The sequence below is a fragment of the Furipterus horrens genome, unplaced genomic scaffold, assembly GCF_987537825.1.
Source record: "Furipterus horrens unplaced genomic scaffold, mFurHor1.1.pri manual_scaffold_3, whole genome shotgun sequence".
Lineage (NCBI taxonomy): Eukaryota > Metazoa > Chordata > Mammalia > Chiroptera > Furipteridae > Furipterus > Furipterus horrens.
The window spans coordinates 26,249,830-26,268,497 of NW_028327173.1; the positions used below are offsets into that span (position 1 = coordinate 26,249,830).

Sequence of the window (18,668 nt, forward strand, 5' to 3'; positions counted from 1 at the left end):
AACGACGCTTTGACAGGGTCTGATGAAGGGTGCGAAGGAATGACTCTCCTTCACTCTGCGCCACACTCTGTGACAGCCAACAGCCTGGACCTCTTTTATCCTGCAGATCCGGGATTCTTAAACAGCCACGTAGTGGAGGTGGTCTGTGTGGTCTCAGAATTAACAGGATTGTCACCAAAGTTGTGTGTGTGCATGAGTCTGTCTATCCAGAACCCTGCCCTCCCTGCTCTCTGCCTGTGCGGGGGAACCTGATGCCAACCTGTGTGTCTGAAACAGCCTGGCTCCCGCTGGGCATTTGCTGCATGTCCCGCGCCCTATCTAACGATGGACATTTTATTTCCTCTTCTTCCCAGTCTGGGGATGAAACACTCATCGCCTCCTGCCCAAACACGTGTGTCTGCTGGCCCCACGCAACACAGCTGTTTGCCCCATCCATCACTGGACCAGGGTCCCACCGCGAGGACAGGAAGTGCTCCCCACATCCACCTCCGCCACCCGCCTGGTGACTTGTGGTCACTGAGCCCAGGAGCCAGAAAGAGAATTTTTTAAAAGACTCTCAGACATATAATTAAAACTTCAGTATTGAGTTTTGAGGAAGGTGCTGGGCAGCTTCTGCCCCTGCTTTCCAGAAACACAAATTTTTTTAGTGTTTGACAGAAGGCAAAAGTGAGATGGCCCTAGCCATGGCTGGCATGGCTCAGTGGATTGAGCACTGGCCTATGAACCAAAAGGTCACTAGTTCAATTCCCAGTCAGGGCACATGCCTGGGTGGTGGGCCACGTTCCTGATTGGGGGCCTGCAAGAGGCAGCCATTTGATGTTTCTCTCTCATATCCCTGTTTCTCTCCCTCTTTTTCTCCCTCCCTTTCCCACTCTCTGAAAATAAATAAATAAATAAATAAAATCTTTAAAATGAAGTGAGATAATTATCCTGGGCAATTCCGGCAACTGAGGAAATGTGGGATTTATTCTGCACCTGAGGCTGCTTGCCACAGCCAGGCTCACAAGCCATACCCAGCCCTGCTGATGTGTGGGTGGCCCTGGCCCACTCAACCTGTACATTTAATGTCCCCTCTACCTAGAATGTCCTCCCTGCCACCTCTCTACCTGCCAAGACTCCATCTATCCTTCAAGGCCAGTTCAGATGTCACCTCTTCCAGGCAGCCTGCTCTGATTGCACTACATCATGGGACCCTCCAACTTCCCCAGCACTTGGCAGGGCCTCTCCAGGAGCTATCACTCCTACCTTGCTTCTCCTTATTCTTTCCCATCTCTCCCTCTGGCTCTCCCTCCTCCTTCATCTTGCTCCAAAAGTACCTGCCATCCTTTTGCCCTTTGCTGTGTTTTATGGCTGCTCTTTTCCTGCCTGTGCTGTTAGTCCCTCGGCTCTAGGCCTTTTCTCACACTCATCCCTTCCTCTACAGCATCCTTTTCCCATGACCTCGTGGCAAATTTACTGTCACCCCTCTAGGCCCAGCTCCAGTGCCAGCTGTGAGCGCTCACTGTCCCCCACATCCCATCCACACACATCGATAGACTCTGAAATGCATTCAGTCATGTGTGTGCCCACCACGTGGCCTTTTCTGCCCTGGGCCTGAGGTCCATCTCTCCAGAGGAGGATCTATCGTCCCTGCCTCCTCTGTGGGTCCCAGAGCCAGCAGGGGCTGAGCCAGGACCTGCTGGGTTTGAGGCGTGGGGGCCAGAAATGGAAGCTGCCCTTGCTGGACCCGGCCGCGTGTCAGGTGCTGTGCTGGGTACTTCACAACGGGGCTCACGGGGTCCTGTCAGCACGATGGAGCCAAGCCCGGTCCCCAAGGAGGAAGCGCCTCTCCCCAGGCAGCCCAGGCCCCTGCTCCCACCAGGCCCTGCCACCCTGGAGCCCGAGCCCGAAACCAGCAGTGAACACCAGCCTGCTTTGTCTTGCAGTGGAGCTCGACCGCACCCTGGGCCACCAGCAGCCCCACTGGAAGGAGTTCCGCTTTGACCTGACCCAGATCCCAGCAGGGGAGACGGTCACAGCTGCCGAGTTCCGGATTTACAAGCTGCCCAGCACCCACCCGCTCAACAGGACCCTCCACGTCAGCGTGTTTGAGGTGGTCAGGGAGCGAGCCAACAGGTGCCTGCCCCACACCCCACCTCCCAGCCAAGCCTCTGTCGGTGTGTCTGGCCCGGTCTTGTGGGGTACATTTCCCAGAGGACAGATAGGGAGCTTCCTGGGAGCACACCCTTCTGATGAAGGATGCTTGGCCCAAGGCCCTGGCTTCAAGTCGCCTCCCTATTGTCCTGGCTGTGGGACCTTGGATGGGTCACTGAGCTGCCAAGCCTCAGTTTCCCCATTGTCCACAGGGGCAGTAGCACTTTTCTACAGTAGATATGGTGAGGTAAAGCAGTAAGGCGCCCAGCTCAGAGCCAGGAGGGTCGATGCCCCATGAGCGGTCCCCCAGGTGGGCACTGGAAACACAAAGGCAGCTGTGCCGGCTTCGGTTAATTGTTCTTTCGTATCCACAGGGAGTCTGACTTGTTCTTTTTGGATCTTCAGACGCTCCGAGCTGAGGACGAGGGCTGGCTGGTGTTGGACGTGACAGCAGCCAGTGACCGCTGGCTGTTGAACCGTAACAAGGACCTGGGACTCCGCCTCTATGTGGAAACAGAGGACGGTAAGACTCCGGGGTTGGGCAGCAAACCTTCTCCTGGGGCTCTGATCGGAGAGGCCTGGGTTGAATCCCAGCCCAGCAGCTTTCCCACTGAAACCTTGGCAGGTTACTTACCCTTCCAGGCCTTTGTTTTCTCATGTATAGGAGGACTCACGCGTTCATTCATTCTCCAGGTGTTTGGGGGCAGAGCCTCCTTTATCCTGGGCAGTGGGGATAGGAAGCCCGAAGGTGGACCCCAGATTGGCGTGTGTGACCACAGCACGGGACCGCCGTGGCTGGAGCAGAGCGGGTCAGGGAGAGGGTGGGAGGAGAGGAGACTGAGAGAGGCGGGCAGGGGCATTCTGAGTTCGGGTAAACCAGGGCAAGCGGTTGGGGTTTTTAGGGAGCTTTTGGAATTTAAGAGCAGTGGAGGATGGCAGGATCTGATTCAGCTTTTACAGAAGATCCCTTGAGGAGGTGTGGCATCGCTCCCGCCCCTTCGGTGTGGGCTGCCCTTAGTGACTGGCTTCCCAGGGAACAGTGTATAGGGGGAGGGGAGGCAACCTGACAGCAGAAAAGCCAACCAGCACCACCTCAGCCAGGTGATCCGGGTTCCCGTGAATAAGTCATGTGGCCACCGTGTACCCTGGATATGACGGGGTGAGAAGGATACTTCTTGGTCTTCTCCCGAAACCCATAACCCCTGCATAGCCATGAGGAAAACATGAGACAGACCCAAATTGAAGGACAGCCTACAGGATGTCTGACAAGTACTTCTCAAGGCTGTCAAGGTCATCAAAAACAAGGACAGCCTGAGAAGTTGTCACAGCCCAGAGGTGCCTGAGAATGGGATCCTGGGAGAGAAAAGGGACATTGGGGAAAGCTAATGAAACTTGAATAAATAGTGCTGTTTAGTTAATAAGAAGACACTGACATTGGTCCATTAGTTGTGACAAATATACCATAGTAATTGAAATGTTCCCAGGGGACACTGGGTCTGGATGTATGGGAATGCTCTATACTATCTGCAATTTTTCTCTACATCTCAACTATTGTGAAGTAAAAACTTTATTGATCGTATGCATAAAATAAACACGTCCTGACTTTAGTGGGGTGTGTGAACTGTTGGGGACAGGAGTGAAGTGAAGCCAGAGAGGCCCCAGGAGCCACAGTATCCAGCTGAGAGCTGTGACGCCGTTGGTAGCAGCAGAAATGGAGAGAAGTGGATAGAGGAATTCATGGATAAAGTGGACTGAGCCAGTGGATATTTTTTAAATTACACTTTACATTCAGCATTATTTTGTATTAGTTTCAGGTGTACAGCATAGTGGTTACAGAATCATATACTTTACAGAGTGGTCCCTGGGTGATAGTTCCAGTACCCACCTGGCACCAAACATCGTTATTACTGGGTTGGCCAAAAAATTCGTTTGGTTTTTTTCCCATAAGATGGCTGTAGCCCTAGCTGCTGTGGCTCAGTGGATTGAGTGCTGGCCTGTGAACCAAGTGTCGCTGGTTCGATTCCCAGTCAGGGCACATGACTAGGTTGTATGTCAGGTTCCCAGTTGGGGGCACGAGTGAGAGGCAACCACACAGTGATGTTTCTCTCCCTCTCTTTCTCCTTTCCCCTCTCTCTAATGAAATAAAATAAAATAAAGAAACAAACAAATCATTTTTAAAAATCCTCATTAAAAAAATGATGGCTGTAGTAGCATTTAGTTGTCTTTAACTTCATTTGAAACAAGTATTTATTTATTTTTATTTTTGAAACAATATTTTAGATTGTATTGTGACAGCTGTCCTATCAGTGTGCATTTTTTAAAAACTTATTAAAATTGGTGAATTTTTGTGTAGCCATTTTAATTTTGAAGATGGAAGAAAATAAGCAACATTTTTGGCATATTATGCTTTATTATTTCAAGAAAGGTAAAATACAACTGAAACACAGAAAAAGATTTGTGCCATGGATGGAGAAGGTGCTGTTATTGATTGATCAAACATGTCAGAAGAGATTTGCAAAGTTGCACGTTGGAGATTTCTCACTGGCTGTTGCTCTATGGTTGGAAGAGCAGTTCAAGTTGATAGGGATCAAACTGAGATATTGAGAACAATCAATGTTATACCACACAGGAGATAGCTGAGATGCTCAAAATATCCAAATCAGTAAAAGTTATTGGTGAAAATGAAAACTGTGTTTTTTATTTTATGTGGGAAAAAAAGCCATAGACTTTATGGCCAACCGAGTACAATATTATTGGTTATATTCCCTATTCTGTATTGTACATTCCCATGACTATTTTTTTCAATTTTATTTATTGATTTGTTTTAAGAGAGAGAGAAACATTGATCCATTATTTCACTTACTTATGCATTCATTGGTTGCTCCTTGTATGTGCCCTAACCTGGGATCAAAGCCACAGCCTTGACATTTCCTCAAGAAGGAAAAGAATTGAGTTTCCATCCTCATGGGTAGAAGCCATACCTATGGAACAAAAACAGACCAGGTTAACAGCTGGGATTCCCTTCAAGGTTTCAACAATGCACCCTGAGTGTCCATCAATGTGGCACCAGGGTCACATCCATGACTGGGGCAGGGGCTGCAGGGAAGGGCCAGGTGCCACCCAGAGCCTGGGGGAGAGAAGGCAGCCATCTTGGCCTGGCACATTTGGGGAGGGGAATGACTTAGGGTTTGACACCTGCCCTGGGACAGGATAGGGCAGGTGAGCTGCCACGACATCTGGGTCCTGATGGGGCAGACTCAGAAGTGGGGTGAAGCGGGAAGTTTTATGGGGCCCACCTGGCTCAGAGGAACAGCATGTTCCATCTGGGCCTAAGGGGGAAGTCCTGCGTGGCCCACATCTCCAGGCATGGCCACACAGGTGCCTGCCAGCACCCTCACATGGTCAGGTCTAGGGTCAGGGACCCAGGACCCCAGAGAACCCTAAGGTCCCACCACTGTCTTTCTGGAAAGGGACCTGCCAGAGCTGGGCGGCCTAGGGCCCCACCCACATAACAGGAGAAGGCAGGGAGCCCTGCTCATGATGGGATGGGCAAAAAGCAGAGCCCTTGGGACGGGAGCTCTGAGCTCTGGAAGGAGGGCCAGGGGGTCCTTTCCCAGGCCTCTCAGAGTAGGTCTCCTGAAAGACCAGGGGTCGGTCCCTGTGCCCTCCCCCCACCCGCCACCCCCAGCCAGGCCTCTGCACAGGGTGCTGGGGAACGGTAGGGTTGTCCTGGCTGGGCTGCAGCTTGCTTTGGGCTTCAGACCTCAGACAGATGCTGCTCTCACTGGGCCTTAGTTTCTGCTTCTGTGAAATGGGGACCGAGGATCAGCTGCTTCAGGATCCTTGGTCAGGCTCCCCTGTGCCCCCCACAGGCCTGCCTCTGTGGCGTGCGGTCTCAGTGACATTGCCCATGGAACTGCTCTGTCATTCTCTCTACACCCAGGAGAGCCCAATAACACCCTTGAACTGACAGGTGCACAAAGTAGAGCAAACAGTGAACACAGCCTCAGGGGACCAATCAGTCCCCCGGCCCCTCAGTGGACAGGGCTCTCCAGGGAACAGGGACCCCAGCAGCAGCACACACAGGCCCAGAGGGCTGCCTGGGCCGAACTGTCCCCAGGCTCCCGCTGGGCCACAGAACTCCACTCCAGTGGTATGTTGATGACGGTCACCTTTGCGCTCCTGTCTGCACTGTGGCCTCCTCGTCCTGGCCTCATTCCTCACAGGCCTCTCCCAGGCCTTTCAGGTGTCTCGTGTCCTGTGTCCTCAGACTGAGGTGGGTCCCTGGCCGTGGGGCTCTGGGATGTCACGGAGTGACTCTGAAGGGTCTCAGTGACATGAGGCCCAGGATTACTGCAAACACGAGTGACGTCATCAGTCTGAAATGACACTGACAGCTGTAAGGTGCTTCACGAAGGGCAGTGTACACGACTGTCACCATCTCCTTCAGACCTGCCTGCCTGGGGCCTGGGGCTGGGCTCAGGACTGGTCTCCAGATGAGGGAGCCGAGGTCCTCAGCTTTCATGCCCCTGGGCCCGCCCAGGCCCTGGCAGGGGTCGCAGCCGTGTCCACGTGCAGAGCCAGAGCCCCAGGTGACCGCTCTCTTTCCTCTCTCCGTCTCAGGGCTCAGCGTGGACCCCGGCCCGGCCGGTCTGGTGGGGCGACGGGCGCCACGTCCCAGACAGCCTTTCATGGTCACGTTCTTCAGGGAGAGCCCCAGCCCCACGCGAGTTCCTCGGGCCGTGAGGCCCCTGAGGAGGCGGCTGCTGAAGAAAACCAACGAGCTGCCGCAGCCGAACAAGCTCCCGGGGATCTTTGGTGAGCGCCGCGGCGGCCTGGGTCTGCGCAGGCTTTTGGCCGAGCACCAGTGGTGGCGACAGACTCTTCTGGTCCTCAGAAGGGGTCAAGCTGATGGTCACCCTCCAGCCACCTTTCCTGACACCCCCCTTTGCCCCATGCCCCCTGTGGACCAGCCACTGCACTCTCTGGCCTCCCTGCCACCCAGAAGTCCCCGCCCCGCCCTCCCCTGTGTCCGGCAGAGTCAGGTGCCCTTCCTCCGGGCAGCACCTGCCTTTGTGGCCCTCGGTTCTTTCCCAGGCGCCCTGCAGGGTGCACAGGTGTTGAGGCAAAGGTCTCCCCACCAGGCCAAGACCCTGAGGATCAGGGACAAGCCTGCCCTGCCCGTGTGCCTGCCTTCCCTTCATGGGAGTCGGCCCTTTGGCCCCAACGTGAGCCACTTGGCCTGTGGGATGAGTGTGGCGGGAGAGGAGGGAGAGGGCAGGACGAGTCTCAGTAGGAAAGGAGGAGGTGCCCCAGCCTGGTGGCAGAAAGGTCCCTGGGGCTGTGTATTGGAGCATCAGGAGCCCTGCAGGCTGGAGTCAGGGGCGGCTGGCTGAGCACGGGTGACTCTGGAGCCATCTGGAGCCACCGGAGGTCCTTGAGCTGGGCCATGGCACCGGCAGAGCTGCAGGGATGGGCTTTGTGAGATCAAACAGTTTAGTTTTCCATCATTGATTTATTCCACAAATGTGCCCATCAGGGCATCCCCCGCCCTGGGAGCCCCCGTGGTAGCTGCACAGGGCAGGACCCCAGAAACGACCTTGTACCGTCTGTCCCCTGCAGATGACATCCATGGTTCCCACAGTCGGCAGGTTTGCCGTCGGCACGAGCTCTACGTCAGCTTCCAGGACCTCGGCTGGCTGGTAATTGCTACTCTCCCTTCACATTCTTTTTCTTTTAATATATTTTTATGGTTATGCTATTACAGCTGTTCCAGTTTTTCCCCCTTTGCCCCATTTCCAGCCAGTACTCCCCTTTCCTCCAGCAACACCCTGCCTCTGCCCCCCACTTAGTTCATGTCCATGGGTCATGAATTTAAGTTCTTGGGCTTCTCCACTTCCTATACTGTTCTTAACTTCACCCTGTGAACTCTTTAACCACCTATTTGTACTTCTTAATCCCTGGACCTTTTGTCCCATTCTTCCCCCTCCCCCTCCCTCTCCTCCTCTCTCTTCCCACTGATAACCCTCTAAATGGTCTCTATATCTATGATTCTGTTTCTATTCTGTTTGTTTTTTGATAGTTGTGAGTTTATTGCCATTTTAATGTTCATAGTTTTTATCTTCTTTTTCTTAAGTCTCTTTAACATTTCAAATAATAATGGCTTGGTGATGATGAACTCCTTTAGCATTACCTTGTCTGGGAAGCACTTCATCTGCCCTTCCATTCTAAATGATAGCTTTGCTGTCTTGGTTGTAGGTCCTTTATTTTCATCACTTTGATACTTCTTTTTTTTTTTTTTAAGATTTTATTTATTTATTTATTTTTAGAGAGAGGGGAAGGGAGGGAGAAAGAGAGGGAGAGAGACAGCAATGTGTGATTGCCCCTCACACACCCCTAACTGTGGACCTGGCCTACAACCCAGACATGTGCCCTGACTGGGAATTGAACCAGTGACCCTTTGATTCGCAGGTCAGCGCTCAATCCACTGAACCAACCAGGACTACTTTGAATACTTCTTGCCAGTCTCTTTTTGCCTACAAAATTTGATTTGAGAAATCAGCTGACAGTCTTATAGCAACTCCTTTGTAGGTAACTATCTGCTTTTTTCTTGCAGCTTTTAAAATTCTCTCTTTGTCTTTAACCTCTGGCATGTTAATTATGATGTGTCTTGGTGTCATCCTCTTTGCGTCCATCTTGGTTGGAACTCTGTGCTTCCTGGACTTGTATGTCTATATCCTTCACCAAATTAGGGAAGTCTTCTTTCATTATTTTTTCAATAAGTTTTCAATTTCTTGCTCTTTCTCTTCTCCTTCTGGCACCCCCTATGATTTGAATGTTGGTACATTTGAAGATATCCCAGAGGTTTCTTAGTCAATCCTTGTTTTTCTGGATTCATTTTACTTCTTGATTTTCTGATCAAATGTTTTTTTCTTCCTTATGTTCCAAAGCATTGTTTTGACTCTTGGCTTCATCATCTCCACTGCTGGTTACCTATACATTTTTCTTTTTTTCACTTAGTGTACCCTTTATTTCTGCCTGGGTCTTTTTTTTTTTTTTTAATAAATTTACTTATTTTTAGAGAGAGAGGAAGGGACGGAGAAAGAGGGAGAGAAACATCAATGTGTGGTTGCCTCTCTCATGCCCCCAACTGGGGACCCAGCCCACAGCCCAGGCATGTGCCCTGACTGGTAATCAAACTGGCGAAGGTTCGTAGGCTGGCACTCAATCCACTCAGCCACACCAGCCAGGGCTCTGGCTGGGTCTTTTTTATGCTGTTGAAGTACGCAATGTGTTCCTTGAGCACCCTAATAACCAGTGTTTTAAACTCTGTATCTGATAGATTGCTAATTTCCATTTCATTTAGTACTTTTTCTGGAGTTTTGTTCTGTTCTTTCATTTGGGCCATACTGTATTTCTTTGTCTCTGCATTTTGGCAGCCTCCCTGTATTTTTTTTTTTTTTTTTTTTTTTTTTTTTAATATGTTAGGTAGAGCTGCTTTGACTCCCTTTGTTAACATGGCCTATTAGAGAAGCGCACTGATAAGCTGGATGGGGCAGAGCCTTTAGGTCACCACCAGGGCAGGACAACCCTTGTGAACCAGGTGGATGGAGTCTCAGATATGGTGTTGCCCCTCTTTGGCTCTGTGTGGGGGAGGGCTCAGAAAAGGAACATTAGCCACTGCCTGGCCTTTGGAGTTTTATCTGAGAGGAAGCTGTCTCCCAGCACTTGCCCTGATGCCAGACACTTGTTTCTCTCCTTAGGCCCCTGGGGCCCTTCCAGCTGCTGCCTTGGTGCTGGGACCCAGAGGGAGTCTGTTGCTGATCCTGTGAGAGAAGATGCCTGAGAATCCTGCGGTTTCTTCTGCTGCCTCAACCCCCACTGGTTTTTACAGCCAGAAGTTAAGGGGACTTATCTTCCTGGCACTGGAACCCAGGATGGGGCGGTCTGGTGTGGGACTGGTTTCCCTCGCTCCCAAGGTATCCCTGCTGATGTTCATCCACCGCACGTGGGTGTGGGACCACCTGTTTCGTGTCTCCACGTCCCTGCCCATCTGGAGGAATATGACTTCTTTAATTCCTTGGTTGTTGGACTTCCATACAGCTCAATTTTCTGACGATTCTGGTGACGGTTGTTTTGTATTTTAGTTGTAATTTTTGATGTGTTTGTGTGAGGAGGCAACCGTGCTGACTATGCCTCCATCTTGACCGGAAGTCTCCCCCTTCACTTTTCTTAAATGATAATTACCACAGGAAGATTGTAAGTGGCTCCAGGAAGTGGTAGATTTATTGGAAATTTTATTTTTTCATGTTATTTTCTGTGTTTTCCAAGTTTTCTACAGGGAGAATATGTTACTTCTGTAGTGAGAAAGTGCTTTTAGTTAAAACCCATGAAAATGGAGAGAACCTGAATCCTGAGTCTCCCCACATGGCAGCTCCTTGTTTGCACCCAGCACACCCTGAGTGCCAAGTCCTGCTGACCCACCTTTGGGTCCTACGCCAAGCCTCTGGCCTAGGGGTAGGGGCAGGGGAACTACAAGCCCGGGAGGTGCAGGTGCAGCTGTCACCACACAGCCCTTACTGGGGCTGGGAGATCCCGTGCTTGACAGATAGAGGCCACAGCAGCACTGCCTCTGTGCCTTTGCTGTAACAGCCGCTGCAGGACCCGCGGGCCGCGGGGGGCGGGCTCGGGGGAGGATGCCGAGTGCTGATGGCAGGTGCCAGGGACAGAGCTTGCTTCCAGTCCTGTCTGCTGAGGGTCTTGGGGTGCATGTCAGGCTTCTGGGGGGCTGCCGGGGCACAAGGGTAAGTTGACAGGTCCCTGAGGCTGAGTGAGGGAGGGTGAGGGGCAGCCGTGAATCTTCCTGTGACAGGGGCTGAGGGGCGGGGGGGCTTAGAGGGACCTCATGGGTGGGACTCACCTTCTTCCTTCCCCCCACCCAGGACTGGGTCATCACCCCCAAGGCTACTCAGCCTATTACTGTGAGGGGGAGTGCTCCTTCCCGCTGGACTCCTGCATGAACGCCACCAACCATGCCATCGTGCAGTCCCTGGTCAGTACCCAACCTGTCCTGTGGGACCCCAGGGGAGGGTGCCCTGAGGAGAGGGGCTCGGACAGCAGGAGGTGAACGGGAGCACCTGCTGGGGTCTCAGGGAAGTTTCTCCGCGTGGGGCCTTGGCTGCGTGCACGTGTAGTTAAGTTCCCACCCCTGTGCAGGTGCTGTCCCTGCGTGACCACACTCTATGTAGACTCACTGCTGGTGCACACACATGTGCACACACATGTGCAGGTACGTCTGGTGGGACCCAGACTCATAAAGGCGGCCTGCTTGTGGCCACATGCACACACCCCACAGACGTGTATCCCACCTGGGCACCTGTGTGCTCTGAGCTCACGGGCCCCGTGTACCCTGGATTGTTCCACCTCCTGTGACACGTGCACACGGGGTGAGAGGCAGGCGTGTGTGCTCACCCACCCTCTTCACGGTGAGCGCGGAGAGTCGCCCGTAAGCCCTGTGCACCGGGCTCTCCTGGGCTGGGGCTCCCGCTCCATTCGCTCCCCGTCGGCTCTTTCTCCTGGTTCTCCCGGCTCCTGTTCCCACAGACGGTGTGGCCTTTGATGCGCCGGTACCTGGGGTAACTTTAATGTCTGGGGTAACTTTAATGCTGAGAAATAATTTCCGTGAGGACTATCGCTGCTGCTTATTGCTCATGCTTTAGATGGTTTGTGTGTGTGTGTGTGTGTGTGTGTGTGCGCACGTGTGCGTGTGTGCATGCGCGTACTGAGACTTCTTTTTAGAACGCTTGCCTAGACCCCTAGTTCCCGGTACGCCTGAGCCGTATGTTTACATGCGAGAGGCTGTCAGGGTGATGCTTTAGGGAGAGAGGACATGGGTGTAAGGAAAGCTGCTTTGACCCTGTGGGTCCTCCTTTCTCAACATCAGGTGGGATTTGCTGGACCCCGGGGGCTGCCTTCCTCGGTGAAACTCAGGGGTGAGAGGCCATGTGTGACAGCCACCCGGGCTTCCCGTCTCTCATGCATGTGCGTCTCCTGGGCCCTGTGAGGGGTGTGGGGTGGCCACTGCACCTGCACCTCCAGGGGGTTGCTCTCTCCTCCCCCACCTCTGTCCAGACATTAGGCCCCCACGTTGGTCAGCGGGAGTGAGTGCTCAGGCTGTCGTGGTGCAAACAGGACAGCAGCTGCCATCTTATGGGGGCAGGGCTGTCATTGACACACGTGCCTGGGACCAGCCAGGATGGTGGATCCTGTGAGAAGGGAAGGCTGGGCCTCTGCATGAAGAGAACGAACATTCCAGGCAGAAGGAGCAGGTGCACAGGCCCCAGGACAGGAGCAACTGGGTGGGCTCTGGCCTGTGGGGAGGCAAGGCTGGAGAGGAGCGAAGGAGGGCCCAGGGAGGGGATGTTGGGTGGGCAGGGGTCCCTAACACAGGCCTTGAGATGAGAGCAGGGAACAGTCTGGGACATTTCTGTGTTCCCCATTCTGGCATGGCAGTTGCAAGGCAGGTGTGTGAGAAATGAGAAAAGTACCATTTACCCATTTAGCAGAACAGAAAACTGAGGCCCATAAATGACTGAAATGTACCCAAAGTAACAGAACCTCTGATTTGGTTTCCTAGAGGCTTAAAAGCAAATAGAATGGAATGGCACACTAGGCTCTGCAAATCGATCTGTTTGGTGCCACATGGAATAAAAGGCAGTTTGTCTTTCTGTCATTGATCTGATAAGCCCTGGTCCTGGGTGGAGTCACAGAAAGGCAGCATCCCTGCCTTCCTTGGGACTCAGAGACTCTCCAGTGTCCCAAGTCAGGAAGGACCTTGCCCGGTGTTTAGCCACTTGGAGCCCCATGACTGGCACATCAGGGAGGCGTTGCCTGGTTCCTTCATGTGGGCCTATGAATGCCAAGGCCAGACACCATATGTGGAGGATGGGAAGCTGGGACGCTGGGGAGCAGTGGCCCCCATGTCTCCACAGAGGCCTCGGCTTCCCCAGTGGTCCGCAGAGAGGCTCTGGGCCCCAAGCCAGCCCAGTGCCCAGCTGACAGTCCTCCTGGCAGGCGGGCTCAGAGCTGGGGCTTCGGGGGCAAGGCTGGAACAGAGACCAGGCTGCCGGACAGTGAGGCGGAGTTGCCTCCAACACCCTAGGTTCGGTTGGAAACTACTCTGTCCAGCAGAGGTTTCATGACCACGGCAGAACAAATCTATCCAGAACACTATATTATATCTGGGGGGTAGGGAGGTGGCTTCCCTCTCTAGTGGAGAATAGCAGCCAGACCTCCATCCCTCATGCTTGTTATTGAGAAAGATACGTGTGGGAGATACAAGGTTAAAATTCATAAGTCATCAATAGCTTTCAGGTGCCTGGATTACAGTTGGCAATAACAGATTACAAGTTCCAGTACAGCGGGTACAACGACTAGTCTGTGTTAGGGTCTATTAAACATCTTGACCCCACACTGGCACTAGGTGCAAGGTTTCATATATTCTTTGCTAGAGATTGTTTATACTTAGAGATAAAGAAAAGCAGATAAAGAAAAGCAGAGCAAGTTCTAAAGCATAATATGCATTCTTTAAATTGAATTCCCATGAAACCCTCTGAATGGTTTTCAGGTATGTCTCCCACACAGCCTTTGATGAGACTTAAAGACAAGCCAGGGGGGTTGGGGGGTGGCAAGTCAGGCTGAGGCCGGGGCTACAATTCCCTAAACCACAAGGAGCAGTTCCCCACAGGACAGGTTCCCCCGTCAGACAACTGCATCCAGGTCCTTCCTGCTCTGCAGCCTCTGTGAGGGCTGAGTGGTACTGGGCTCTTGGAATAGGCACACACACACACATACACACACACACACACACACACGTGTGCGCATAGAAGCAGGTTTCCCCTTCTCTCCTGCCCCCCATGGCTCGGGGCTGCCACTGGGCCCGTCAGTTTGGGGCCCTGACGAGGAGTCCAGTGTAAACTCAGCTCATCCTGCCAAGTCTCAGGATAAATATTTGTGTGGAGGCTGAAATAGCTCCTCAATCAGGCTCCTTCTCAGTGGACAGAGCTGTTTAGGAGGAGAGAGCAGGATCACCTCCCCTGGTCCAAGTCCTGCTGCAGCTCCCATGGGCTGTGTGCCCTCGGTTCCCCCCGTGGCCGGTGCGCCCTCGGTTCCCCCCGTGGCCGGTGCGCCCTCGGTTCCCCCCGTGGCCTGTGTGCCCTCAGTTCCTTCATCTGCAGGAACGACACTTGATTAGAAGCTGTTCTGAGGGGTGAATGCGCTCTGAGAAACAATGGTGCTGAACACCTGAGGGTGAACCCAGAAGCCTAGGCTTTATCCATTTCTTCTCTGCACACTTGCTGGGCCACAGGAGGGGGAGACAGACCATAAACGGCAAAGGTGGACAAGACATGATCAGGGACATTGTGGAAGCACAGAGAAGAGGGAGGAGTGCGGGGGCGGTGCTCCAGGGGCCTCAGGCAGAGGGACCCGCCACCAGGTGCACTGTGTGCTGGGGACCAGCAGGGTCTGAGGGTCTGAGGGGAGTGGGTGTGGCAGGGGCCAAGCTGGTGCCCAGGCTGTGCCCTAAGGGCCTCGAGGCAGGGAAGGGAAGGGGTCGTGAAGGGCAGACTTTCTAATGGAGCAGCGGAGGGGCAGGCAGGAGCTGGGGGCAGGGGCTGGGCGGGTCCTGGGAGAAGTCCGTGTGCTCATGCCTCCGCCTGCTGCCCCCTCCCTGGCCAGGTGCACCTGATGAAGCCAGACACAGTCCCCAAGGCGTGCTGTGCGCCCACCAAGCTGAGCGCCACCTCCGTGCTCTACTATGATAGCAGCAACAACGTCATCCTGCGCAAACACCGCAACATGGTGGTCAAGGCGTGCGGCTGCCACTGAGGCCCCCCACCTGGCCACTGCAGTGCTTCTTACCTGAACCAGCCCCTCTGCAGAGGCCGAGACCCTCAAATGCTGGGCAGGGCTCTCACGGCTCTGCGCACACACACAGAGCATCTGATTAGTCCTCTCCAGGCCCCTTTGCCCCTTCCCTGTGGTCTGTGGTCTGTCCCACGCCACCCTGGAGGGTGTGTTGGCTGCGCTGTCTGCAGTTAGCACAGAAGGCCTAGCTTAGGACCTGTCCTTGGCCATCCTGGCCCATCCCATGGGCAGCCTGTGCTGGTCTGAGGAGAACCTGGAGCCTAAGGCTGGCTGGTTGACTTTGCATCACTCACCATAGAATTCAGGTGTGGGAGCGGAGTCTGCCCCTTCCTAGGGCAGCACTGGGCATTTCTGGGCTTATTTGGGCAGTGTCTTCCTGGGCTCCTCACTTGGCCTGCCAGCAGTTAGCACATTAGGAAAAGAACAGGCTGGGTGGGATCATGCTCTGGGCCTGCCTACCTCTGCCAGGGTAGAGCTCGGACCCCCAGAGAAGCAAAATCTTGGGGTCTTCCAGTTCCCTCGCTGGGGGTCAGCACTGAGAGAGGTAACTTAGCAGAATCAAGGACAGTATGTGCGCGGGTGGCCCTGCAGACACGCAGCACAGACGCCACCACTGCCTAGCCTCTTCCGATGGCCATCAGTGATCACCTAGGTACTTTTCCCGGTGAACCTTGGCAGGGTCATAAGACCTTCAATGTAAAACTTGCAGCAGCTCCCAGCTGTTCAGAGTTGAAATAAACTGGTTTCCCGCTCCTCTCATGCTAAAGAGCAATCTGTTCCGCCAGAGCAGAGTGCCTGGGCCACCTCTGACCAGGCTGGGGCATGGGTGGCCACTGTCCCTGTCTGCTAGAGTCAGAAGGTAAGAGCAGACTGGTCATCCTATGTGCCCGGGTCCTGTCCTATTTCTTGGAGCCTCTCAGCCAAAAGAAAAGTCTCTCGGCCCAGTGGAGTGACAGGCAGTAATTGGAATGAGCTGGAAGGGGGTGGTTCCCGGAAACCACTGTTCTCCCTGGAGCAGCAGAAGCAATTGGAGTGTGTATTTGATTTCTGACTCGCTAAACCAGTAATTTACCTGCTGGAGCAGACACAGTTCAGCTGCCCGAACCCTGAAATACTGTCGTTAATAGCAGATCCTGGGCCCACCCCAACCCACAGATACAGCCCACAGAGGCAGAATGACCCGTGTGCCCAAAGATGCATATCCCTGGGGTTCACTCTGCACCCTGAGGACAGACGCCAGGAGAGCAGGCCTAGAGCAGGCAGGCCTAGAGGCTGGGGCTGTGCTGCAGCAGCAGCTGCCACAACCGGACCTGGAGGGACGCTGGGAGCGAATGCAGAGAGGACACCCTCCCTATGTACAGAGGATGGGCCCAAACTGTCTGGAAGATGGAGAGTCCCCGTTAGCCTGGGGCTTCAAGCTCAGGCTGGAAGGGGTTGGACCAGGCTCCCGGCGGGAACATTAGGAGAGACCCGTATTTGGTTCTGGCTCAGCCACTGACCGGCTTGCTCTCTGCAGCAATCCGCTTCCTGACTCAGGCTTCAGTTTCCCGGCTGCAACATGAGCACATAGGACTCTTGCATCCCCAAAGAGCCTTTGAGCCAGAGAATGTGCCTGCCACCCTGACCCTTGTCTCTCAGAGCCAGGTGCCCAGCTGCCATAGGACACAAAGCCTGCCAGTTCAGGACCTAATTTAACAGCTCTCTCCTCCCAACATCAAGGCAGCAGCAGCTAGAAACTCCTGACAGATGTCAATGGCCTGTCTCTTCCATGCCCAGCACAGAGCTGGCGTGGTTTGGTACGCCAGGAGTGTGGGAATGAGTGTTTTAAAGACGCAGGCCGCCTTGCATATCGGTGTGCATAAACCTGAAAGTACAGTGTTCTCGGGCTCCCTGAGACTTCCAGCACCTTCAGCCACCCAGGCGCCACCACAGAAATCCAGAACAGGCCTCAGAGAAGGGAGGTTGTCACAAGGCCGGCGAAGTGCCAGTGTAGTTACTGAGGCCACCTCGTCTACCTGGTTGCCCCTGGCACCCCAGGTTACATTCAAGACTGCACATCAGAAACACAAGTAAGGGCGGTCAACTCAGGGCCACAGAGCAAAGTAAATGCTGACAGTAAGGAAGACACAAAGGAGCAGGCGCGCCCAGGCCCTTCGGTGTGGAGCACGCTGCTGTCCTCAGCAGCCCCTCACCCCTGTTCACAATCAAACGCAGTCCTGGCCCTGCTGCCAGCTTACCAGGCAAAGCCCTATCCTTCTGTCCCTCTTGGTAGGGAAGTGGGTAACAAGCTCCAAAAAGTCCCCTACAGTTTCACAGGACAGGCAGCTGTGACCGAGAGCGGGCTTTGCAGCCAGCAGACCTGGCATCGAATCCTGGCTCTGCCTCTTGTTAATTTGACTACATGACGTAACCTGAGTTAGGTCTTTCCCTTGTAGAAAGGTGTATTGCTTCTGCCCTTGATGAGGATCAGGTCTGTCCACAGAGCACTTAGCACCATGTCTGAACATGTGTGTGGAATGAGTAACATCTATGAGTGGCCTTATTTTAAAATAGTTTGCAGATGCAGGCCTCCTGTGTGCAGTGGCCACCCCTCAGGGAAGCTGAAGGGACAAACTGCGGTTTCTCTTCTTACTGGGAGCCTCAAGCAGCCATTTGACTCTGTTTTTTCCTCACTTAAGGAAGTTACATGTATGCTGGAGAAATTTTTGAAAATAAAAAATACAAACACACATAATGCCACCACGGAGGCATAACCATTGTTAATAATTCCTTCCAGTCTTTTTCTTAGCACATGTCTTTATACATAATACACAGATATTTTACAAAGTTAGGATCATACTCCATGCACTACTTGATCTGATTTATTCAATTTATTCTGATGTTATTAAATGCTCTCCAAAAACAACTCGTAGTAGCATTCCATTCCTGGACGTCTGCCTTAGTTTTCTCACTCAGGCCAGGTCTCACCATTCCCTCCCCAGAGGGTGGGGTGGGGCCCGAGACCCTGCCACCCAAGCCCCACCCAGCATCTGGAAGAGGGCAACACCTGCATGGTCACCAGACTGGCCATTAGCCTGGAATCCCTGGACCTGGCACCTCCCCTCTGAGACTCATGGGTGGGTGCAGGGGTAACTTCTGGGGAGGCCCTTGCACAGCACAGGGTGAGCAGTCGTCACCCCATGGCCCCCACCCACCAGTCTCCTGGGCACCCTGCTGGTCCTATGCGCCCAGAACAATCAGGAAAGCACAGTGAGAAGCCCCCCCCCCCCCCACCTCTCCCGTGTTTCACAGCGTTGTGAGACTGGGCCTCTGTCCTGGGGCCTCGGGCCAGGCTGCTCCATGTCCCTGCATGTCATACCCAGACTGGCCATGCTGAGTACGTCACACACACCCTCTTCTCTCTTGGACGTCACACCGGCCCTGAATGGCTGCGATTCCCCTGGTCTCACTAATGCCCATCCTGACACCCATGACTGACCACCCGTGAGATGGACACGTAGGCTAAGAAGCAAGGGTCTCTCCTGGGGAGGAACCCCACCTGAAGCCCACCCGCAAGCTGGCTCCAGATGCCGGAGGCTGGGCTGGCACCCCCCCCCCCCCCCCCCCGC

The 18,668-nt window shown here is 53.8% G+C and overlaps 1 protein-coding gene across 1 annotated transcript in view; it reads left to right on the top strand.

The window, feature by feature from the left end:
- LOC150014657 (bone morphogenetic protein 8B-like) overlaps window positions 1-15,884 on the top strand; it is a 28,467-nt gene extending 12,583 nt beyond the window's left edge. The window contains 7 exon segments of the mRNA XM_090271571.1: window positions 1,926-2,115; window positions 2,508-2,656; window positions 6,757-6,951; window positions 7,756-7,835; window positions 11,076-11,085; window positions 11,088-11,185; window positions 14,872-15,884. Of these exon segments, the coding sequence (XP_090127697.1) occupies window positions 1,926-2,115; window positions 2,508-2,656; window positions 6,757-6,951; window positions 7,756-7,835; window positions 11,076-11,085; window positions 11,088-11,185; window positions 14,872-15,021 (872 nt within the window). The 3' untranslated portion in view covers window positions 15,022-15,884.
- Window positions 15,885-18,668: the final 2,784 nt, after the last annotated feature.